At 42.2% G+C, this 9,696-nt stretch overlaps 1 protein-coding gene across 1 annotated transcript; it reads left to right on the top strand.

The window, feature by feature from the left end:
- Positions 1–1,109: 1,109 nt before the first annotated feature.
- Positions 1,110–6,222, top strand: LOC119744444 (2'-5'-oligoadenylate synthase 2-like). The gene is made up of 5 exons (XM_038220373.1): positions 1,110–1,235; positions 2,894–3,134; positions 3,329–3,641; positions 4,192–4,555; positions 5,163–6,222. The coding sequence occupies exons 2-5, from the start codon at positions 2,898–2,900 to the stop codon at positions 5,320–5,322; spliced, it is 1,074 nt and encodes a 357-aa protein (XP_038076301.1). The 5' UTR covers positions 1,110–1,235; positions 2,894–2,897; the 3' UTR covers positions 5,323–6,222.
- Positions 6,223–9,696: the final 3,474 nt, after the last annotated feature.

Raw genomic sequence — 9,696 nt, 5'->3', positions numbered from 1 at the left:
CAATATTATACTGTTAAAAATGTCCGCCTGTGCACAAAATTTGGTCAGAGCCTGCTACAGGGATACTTCTAGATTCCGTAATATAGTGTTGATGATCGTCGGATTTGAACAGCGCCCCCATTGTAAGTATGGTACGAGCCGCCCCCCCCCCCCCCATTGATTTTACGCAGGTCAAGTGTGCGGAAAAAAAATCCTGCCTACAATTCAGCATTTTTTTTGCTGAGGAAACCAGATGAGTGGAATAACCAGCTCTTTTAAGACATACTTTATTTGTTGCATCAAATTGGATTGCCTGGTAAGAAAAACTTTAATTTAATCCATGTCACTTTCTTTTTTTTACTTACTCTGTAGTGCATAATCACAGTAAAATTAGCCCAGACTGAAAGAGAATGGCTAAAGGAATCGAGAAAATTGTCTCACCCAAGGACACAAGATGTACCGCTGAAGTTGCATTCAAATCCGGTCCTTTGATCACGGCTCATAATCGCTGCTTCTTATTATGTCGGTATTCCCCTGCATATATAATGACTTGAGATAATTAAGTGCAGTTCTCGTAGAGCTATATTTGCGGTAGTTTCGACGTTATCCATTTGAAACTACGATACAGTATTTGCTCTACAATATTAAATAAGTAAATACCAGACCTCAAGCAATCTTTTTTCTATTACACAATGCGGGGTACAAAGTCCTGACCGTGACAACCTCATCCCCAGTGCTTACTTAATTTTTAACCGCGTTTCCAGTAAGCCCTGGGATGGGAACTTGCTTCCTGTATCCTGATTCGATACCGCAATTTATAAGCAGGTAATGGATTTATATCGCGTGCTTGGTGTTGTTGTTTCCAACGTGTATTACGTGTTTTCACGTTCATTGTAATTATCATGTCCACCAGGGTGAGAGAGCAGGTATATGGTGGGAGCGTACTGCTCGACACCCTGCGAACGACGTTGAGACGGTATACCCCGACCCGATGACGTCAAAGAGTGGCGATTTCTCATCGGTGAGTTCCCAGCCTTCGCTGGTACCCTGATATTTCACCGCCTGCATTAGGTTACCGTCGTTCTGACACCAGGGATATACATGCACATGTAGCACACTACTTACCGTGCACACTGGCGCGTGTGGCATTTGTTGGACAAAGCACAAGCCTTAGATCTCTTCGATACACGACGTGTCGTGCGGCGGTTGTGGTTGTCGGCAGTTTTTCGGTCCATCATCCAGTGAACTCATAATTGGTAAATACAACACCGTTCAAATACATGCTATGACTAATTTCTGAGGCCGTTTGTGATAGTCAGAAAACATGTTACTGCGAACTGAACTGAACAAACCTACAGTTTGTAACACCATGGAGCTGGTAACACGGCGTCACGCCTATCAGTATCACTATTTCCCTATAATTGTTTACCCCACCCCCTTCTAGTTGGATCTTGAAGGGGGGTTGCAAATCCCCCTCCCCCTTAGCTGCCCATTAATATTATGCTACTAGTAAATTGGGGACAAAACTATACCCAAAAATGCAAATGTTCCTAATTTATTTTCCCATTTTGCTTCAGAGAATGCAGGAGAAAGCGTCGTAGATTTTTAAAATTATGTTGGGCATGACACGGACCCCCCCCCCCAGCATAGCAGGGCGTATTTTCGCCACTCCTTCACGCACTCCTACCCCCCCCCCCCACCCCCAGTTGATATTAAATCCTCCCCCCTCGTTTTCTAATTACTGGATCCGCCCCTGACCACTCACCCCAGGATTTCCTACCCAAGATATGGTCTCCTGTATAACGTCTGATAATGTCTAGACGATGTAGATGCATGCATATGCAAGCCGCGGGCCAGCCAATTGGAGTCGACTATATACTAAATCGTGACGTCATTTCATTCCCAAATCAGGACTAAATGGTTTGATTAGTCAATTCGAATGCAATGTTTTGTAATACAACAACAGCGGGGCGCATTATCGCGTAACATGATACAGAGCGCGTGACGCAGTTTTTTTATTCATTGTCTATGACGCGCAACGTGAATGACCAAAGACCCAATATAGGAAGCACCCGCTGATTGGTCAAAATCCAGGAGGTCAAATGGCGGTTGTCTTGTAGGCCATCAGCCTCGATCCAAAATTTTGGCCACCGGTATCAAATGAGGGGAATAATCATCATAGCGATTTTTGGCAAGGTATACACCTCCAGAGTTGGAAAATATGTGATAGCATTGCATGCAGCGGTGGCAGCTTTTTGGGTGTTATAACCCTTTTTTTTCAAAATGTCCATCAAAATGCTTGTGACCACTCTAGGGGCGGTATGCCTTGCGCATGCACACTATAGTCATTTATGCACTGACTTGATACCGACCAAACCCCCAGGCTGATGGCCTATTGCCTAAGTTTCAGCGAATAGACTAGCATGGGACATCACACGTATATAGATTAGTTGCGTATCATAAGCGAAATGATTTGATTTTTCAGAAAATCGACCTCTCACGTCCGACAAGGTAAGATGTTATGCACAATAAGCCACTTACGGTGGAAAGTTCCTTAATCCGTAAATGACCATTTTGGAACGCCTCCCCGGGGCGGATCCAGGGGTTTGGGGGTAACCCCCCAGCTCTGTCAAAAATGTGGGGTTTTTTTCATAGAAATTCCTTAAAAAATAATACTAAAACCCCTCCCTGCTCTGCCCCCTCCCCCCCCCCCCCCCAAAAAAAGTACTGGAAAGAATGTATTCCTGTGCATCACATACGGACAGAGGCAGCCATGGTAAAGAGGTATTTGTACACTATTCTGTAATATAGATAATAGTGTAAAAAATCGTCTGATTTGAATAAACAACCCCACCCCCTCCCCAGCCCCCACCCCCTCTAATTTTGAAACAAACTGCCCAACTTTCAATCTCAGGAAAATGGGGAATTGGCTGTCGGGCGGATCAACAGAGGGCGCTATAAATGAACCCGAAGCTGAAGACGAGCCGTGGTGTCTGCAACCGCACCAACTCGAGCTATGGTACAACGAGAACATACAACGTGGAACCACTCAGTTCGACACGAATTGTCGTTTGGCTGTGGATACGGTCGTAAGATATCTCCACGAGGTCTGCTCTACCAATAAAAACTTGTTTGACATCTCCGAAGTTATCAAGGTGGGTAACCTTTATTTATCTTATAGCATGTTCAAAACTCAGTGGCATCTTTGCTTGAGCGTCGGGTGCTGTTCGTAAAAATGTTCAAGATCCCCTCAAAGTAGTCGCTCCCAATGGTTTCTTTGTAATCCTTGAGGGCGTACTTGTGTACAGAGTTCACCGTCGGTATACTGTCCACCGTATACGTTTTGCAGGGAGGATCACTGGGTAAAGGCACCATGGTCAAAGACCTATCCGACGTGGATCTGGTTGCTTTCATCAATCCGCCTCACATGACCTCCCTAGGGTCAATTGATCCCCAGGCCTACCGCGACAAGCTCAATGCCGTATTCAAGGAGCTGGAGGCGGCGCTGCGACGTACTGAGGATATTTCGGTGAGAATCAACAGGAGCGACGCGTACCTGGTCAACTTTTCCGTGGAGGTTCGTTCGGCTGCGGCTAACCACCCCAGATGGGTAGAAGTCGATCTCCTGCCTACGGCCGACAACATTTCAGGAATTACCTTGGGTAAATTTTTATCACTCCATTTTGCCGAAAACCACATGTTTATCTGTTTATATGCGATTTGAGGTTGTGTATCAACGTAAGGGAAGGTTCAGTTTTATTCGGAGAATCAAAGTTGTTTAACCCGTGCTCTTCAACAAATGCGATTATTTTTTTCTCATAACAAATTTACAAGATGGAATTTTGCGTCGTGGTGATCTAAATCAATTTAGGTTGCCTTTCACCGACGTATAAACACTGTTTTTTCCCCCAACTTTCGCTCGGGAGGTAACACACTGAGTATACAGTGTTTATACGTCGGTGAAGGGCGAAACCTAATTTGACTCTTAATAAATGTTCAACTTCTCGGTTGCTTACAACCCTCTCGGAAAAAAATCTATATATTTTAGACACAAAGAATTCGGTCCGTCCATTTTTGATACAGATTGTGGGGCGGAAACCAGCCTATTTTAAGCCATTAATACTTCTGTTTCTTCTTAGAAGTGCTTCTCTCTTTAATAGATTTCTGCGATCGATCAACATCTTTTGAAAAGTTAAAGTGTCTTCCTTACAGATTCGTTGTTCAGGAAGATGCTGCAAATGCGCGGCTACGACCGCGGGTTCTACTCGGCCTCCTTGGTAAAATTCCAGCGGGACTTCGTGAAGTACCAGCCGGTGTACGTCAAGGAGCTGATCCGCCTGGTCAAGTACTGGGCCTACACCTGCCTGCCCCAAGCCCTCCGTAAGTCCTACCCACTGGAGCTGATCACCATTCATCGCTGGGAGGAAGCCGGGCGCCCCTCTCGTTTCAAGAAGGTCCAGGGTTTGAGAGATGTCCTTCAGACCTTGACTGATCTCAGCCGGCTGAGAGCCTACTGGGTGGAGCATTACGACGAGGCACTGGCAGAGCGGTGGATTGAGAAACTTGGCTGTTCAAAGTGAGTAAACTTACATTAACTTTCAACGACCCCTTGTAGATAATATTATTGATAAATTTGTTCAACGACATCAACACTGATATAATCATTGCAGTATACACAATAGAAGACGTCTCATACGCACTTGGCATTATTTAAATTTAGCCATCTAAATGGGTGCAAAGTTTTATTGTTTGTCGACTCTACCTATTCTATTTCGGAGGCAATAAAATATGAGAACCATAGAAATTAAAAGGGACGAACAAATCGGGTGTGTGGATATGTTTGTGTTGGGAATATAAGTTCATGGCTTGAAAAGAGGATTCACCACAATCAAATCTAATCCAACGTTGATGACCGAGGCAGATTGTGGCGAGAAAAACCCTACAGAAGACGTCATTTTAAATACAGAGAGCTGTCGATAGGGGTTAATAAGAAAATGCCAGGTGAGGAATTCCGGTTTGGTAGAAGTGACTCATGTTTTTGAATATAGAACATATGAAAGTTACAATTTTGCGCGCCACATCCATCCCTGATGGATGACAATGGACCTGGGAGAGATCCAAACAAAGGGGACCTTTTTTCTCTTTGATCGTACAATGATTGTTGTTTTCCTCGCAATTTCCAGCCCCATTGTTTTAAATCCCGCCAATCCGACCACCAACGTCTGCTGGGTGTACCAGCGGCCCGACAACCGAGAACAGATCCAGGACGCCGCGGCGGAGAGCCTTTGGTCCGAGCTGCTTCGCCATGTCGTAGTCACGTCCAACTGGAGCGGTCGGTATTAGAGAGGGCTCCTCATCGGGACACTACTTTTCTTCCACAGTGTTTTATTACAATGAATGCTATTAACACTTTACAATTTAGATTGATGCTCTATAGGCGAAGCTATTTGTTAATTAAAAAAAAATCGTTGATTAGTAGAAGAAAACTTCTCATTCACGACGCAACTTTTCCTCCACATAACCATTTCAGCATGTTTGAAATCAGGGTTTTGCCAATTACAATTTAGATTGATAGTAAATTGTCCGACTTGATTTGCTGAATTCTTAGACAAGGCTGTTTAGTAATGTTTAATTAATAAGTGAACGTTGGTGAGAGAGAGCTCCGCATTCACGACGCAACGTTCTTCCACCTAACCATTTCGGCATGTTTGAAATCAGGGCATTAACTTTACAATTTGGATCGCTCGGAAGTTGTCCAACTTTATTCTCTACTGTATTCCGACCTTATTGATATGTTATATATATTGTGTTCGTACATCTGTTTATTTATCAAATAAGTGATCGCAAACGGCGTTAAATTCTTGGCTGAATTTTTTTTCAAATATCATTATCCATATATATATATATTTCTTTGTGAAATTTAGTCGTAACTTGCATGTAATAGTTTTTTGACACAAAATAATTATTTTTGAGGGGTCTGCATGAACAAAAAATAAGATTAACTAAGTATTAAAATAACTGATGTCAGCAACTGACTTTTTTCTAAAACTAAATGCGAGAATAATGGGTGCATAAACTATTTCGGTTATATGTTTTCCCTGCATAAACGTGGGACTTCATTCGTGTGCTCACAACAATTTGAACATGTTTAAAAAAAAATTCAATCGTCACAGCAGTTTGTCGAAAAAAAAAGATTTATTCTATAATAAAAGGTAGGCCTTTCTTTTACGAAGGGCAAACTGATTTATTCCCCTTTTTTATTGACTTCAATTTTGGGCTGCATTTTGTTTTTCGTTACATCTTTACAAATCTAAAAATCAAAGTAGTTAATAAATAGAATTACTGAAAGTTGAAAAAGACCTTGCATGGGCGTCGCCAGGATTTTTTTCTAGAAGGGAGCAAAACATATTTTTCCAAAAAAAATCCTGTATTTCTCAACATATTCTCGATATATCAGTTTTAGAGGGGGGCAGGTACATTTTTTCCCCCACCCCCACCCCATTAAATTTACACCACTATGACTTCGCGCCTCTTTTTCTTTTTTCTCTCGTTTTCTTCCCTTCCTTTTTTTTTTTTTTTTTGCTTTTCCAGGGGGCGGAAGCGCCCCCTTGCCCCCCCCCCCCCTCGCGACGCCCATGGACCTATGATTACAGTCATGAGTTGTTGTACACCAACCATCAAACTATTTTGATTTTCTTCGGCACCAATTGTTACATCAAAAGAGGCGTTGTGTCCTCTCAGTGTATGTATTACCAGCGTATAAAGAACAACGATTTCATTCACAAACAGAAACGTAGTACATGGTGTATCACGGTTGGCTGTGTGTTTTCTGTGACTCTTGAGGTCTCCTACCCTTTTCATTGATTCAACGTTAAACTTTTGAATCGTCAATGATTTTGATGGACAAACAATCAAGTGCACTGCAACTATATGATTGGTGGAGGGTTTCAAAAATTCCTTACAATGTTCCGAACACCACTCGATTTCGATCACAAGGGCACGACAGACAGGAACTCGGATATTTTCCGTCCTTGTTTAGTGCTCTTGCGTGTGCATAAACATAATAAATGGACTGAAAACAATGAAAACAAACAATATTTCAAAATAATTACATTTAAAGTCACGCATGGGCCTTATCGAATTTACGAATTGTTTATTTTGTTTAAGTGAAAAAAACCCAACTCTATTCTAAGCTTGTTATGGGCGTCTGCAACCCTTTTGAGGAATGACTTTACTTTTGAACACAAATGAACCCGCCTTGCGAGAGCCGAATTATTGTATGATAGTTCATAATTGACTTTTTGTTCAGAAATATTTCAGTAACTAAACACCAACCAAAGCACTTAAATATTCATTAAACGGTATAATATTGTTGATCACGTTAATCCTGCATGTAGTGCATATCTTTGCGAAGTTACAGACTGAAAGAGAATGACAAAAGGAATCCCGAAACGAATGTGTTACGTAAGCAGGGCCGGAGATCTCGGGGGATAGGGGAATAATCCCCCAACCACTTTTTGACCAGGGAGATGGGCTATTGAAACATCCCCCTCCCACTTTTTCGTGATGAGAAAACCATGCGGATTACGAGGTATTTTTTTAACATCCCAACAACCAAAATGTATTCAATAGCACTGAAAAAGTGGGGAAACAAAGTATACAAGGTTATAAAATGCGCCGTTTAAATGTAAGGGCGAGTATACATATTGATGGACATCTATATCCTGAAAAACGCCCCCTAGTGTAATGTGTTGTCCAGCCCCTGCCCCCTGCCCCCCCCCCCCCCAGAATTTCCACGGCCGCCATTTTTAGATTTTGGTCACCCCCCCCCCCCCCCCCCACTCGCATGGCACAGATTTATACGCCACTGTAATTAAGGACACACCTCCCAAGCGCATACATGAATCGCTGAAGATCGATTCGAATATCCACGTTCCTTTGATCGCAACTCAGATCCCTTAAATAATAGCAGTCTCGCCGTTCACTAAACTGCAACTTTAAGAACTGACGTTAGCTGGCATTTTGATGCAGCAAAAACCGACGACTATTGTAAACATTCTATTGTGAGAACACAATGCCATACGTGCGGAAGGTAGGAACTTCAGACTCCATTATTGTGTTCCCGACACGATGACGTCAGACACTGGTGAAGGTGGCGATTTCTCATCATCGGGAATTTCCCAGGTGTTCGCCAGGTACCCTGAAATCACCGCCTATATTCCATTACCGTCACACTGGAACCAGTGATATAGCAGGTTGAATTCATTTGTTCTACCACGCTGAAGAAAACTAATAAATTTAAACGAATGATAATAACATCAGAATAATTTTCGAACTTTCCATTTAATTTCAGTTGATAAAAAGATGTCTTGCATCAAGAATCACTCTGAAAAGTGTTTTTTTTAAGCGTGTTGAAGAACTTAACGAAGTTTTTTTCCAAAGGAACTGTACTTTTAACTCTGCATTTATTCTGAAAGACGTGCCTTTATGTGGTCAGTATAGTGGTGGGTCACTTAATTTCCGTCTGGCCATGTTTGAAATCAGGCCAATGCCATTTTACATTTTAGGATCTATCTGAAGTTGTCTATAACTCTATTTTCTATATACTCTATTTCCTAAAAGCAGGACGAGTATCACGTGATTCATGTCTGTCCTAGATCTGAAACCAAAATAATTTATCGGCAACCTCTAGTTCTCACTTACTGACTATCCAACCTACTTCTGGCATGTTGCATTTTAGCTACACTCTTTGCTGAAATCAACATTAATATCAATTTTTGTTCGCTGGAAGCACATTTTGTATTGTCATTTGTCACGTGACGGATACACCTCATACAGCTGAAACCAAAATAGAATGTAGGCGGGTCACCTGTCTCTAAGATGTGATCGGCAATTTGACTGCTTCTCTTACACAGTTGGTAATTTGTCTCAAATTAGGCTTAATGTTGTACAACCGCAAATTTGCTATTTTTAGTACGAATTTTCTCAGAATGAGTATCACGTGATTCATAGCTGTCTCACGAATCTGAAACCAAAATAATTTATAGGCAATCTCTTGTCCTCAATAACTGACCACCAAACGTAATTCTGGTGTCCTTCATATTAGGAACACTTTGCTGAAAATCCGCATTAAATATCAAAAATATATCACAGCAATAGTGTTGTTTATTGGCCTCCGTACTTAATGAATGCGCGGCTGATATGCGGCCGGCTGATCCTGAATTCGCGGCTTGAGTATCTGGCCGAATACGCGGCCAGGTTCACGCTGGTGCGAAAGTGATGATCTGTAATCGGGAATTCCCCCACAGGTTTTGCCTGGTACCCTGAAATCACTGTCTATATTCCTTTACCGTCGCAATGGCACCAGGGTTGAAAGCAAGGTTAAAATATTACCGTGAATGCATTGACGTTTTTGTTGGCACTTTCAACGTTCGCCGAGTGGAATTTTTGGGCAACTGAACACAAAATCTCTCCTGAACATTAGACGTTTGTTGTCATCCTCTTGTATCGGTATCTGACTGTGATTCAGTGATGGATGCGAAGGTAGGTAAACATGTTTTTAACTTTACATCTCCTGGGTATATTTGTTAGGCTATAGCTGTATGCATGTAGTTGCCAAAACAAACTGGCCATGTTATGTAAATGTAATGGGGCTGTGGATCAGTTACGATGTTTATCGAAATGCAAAGAGTGTTTTAGATCGTGCAGATAATGTGA

This window comes from Patiria miniata, unplaced genomic scaffold, assembly GCF_015706575.1.
Source record: "Patiria miniata isolate m_02_andy unplaced genomic scaffold, ASM1570657v1 HiC_scaffold_7, whole genome shotgun sequence".
Taxonomy (NCBI): domain Eukaryota; kingdom Metazoa; phylum Echinodermata; class Asteroidea; order Valvatida; family Asterinidae; genus Patiria; species Patiria miniata.
This window is presented reverse-complemented; position numbering and strand designations above follow the sequence as displayed.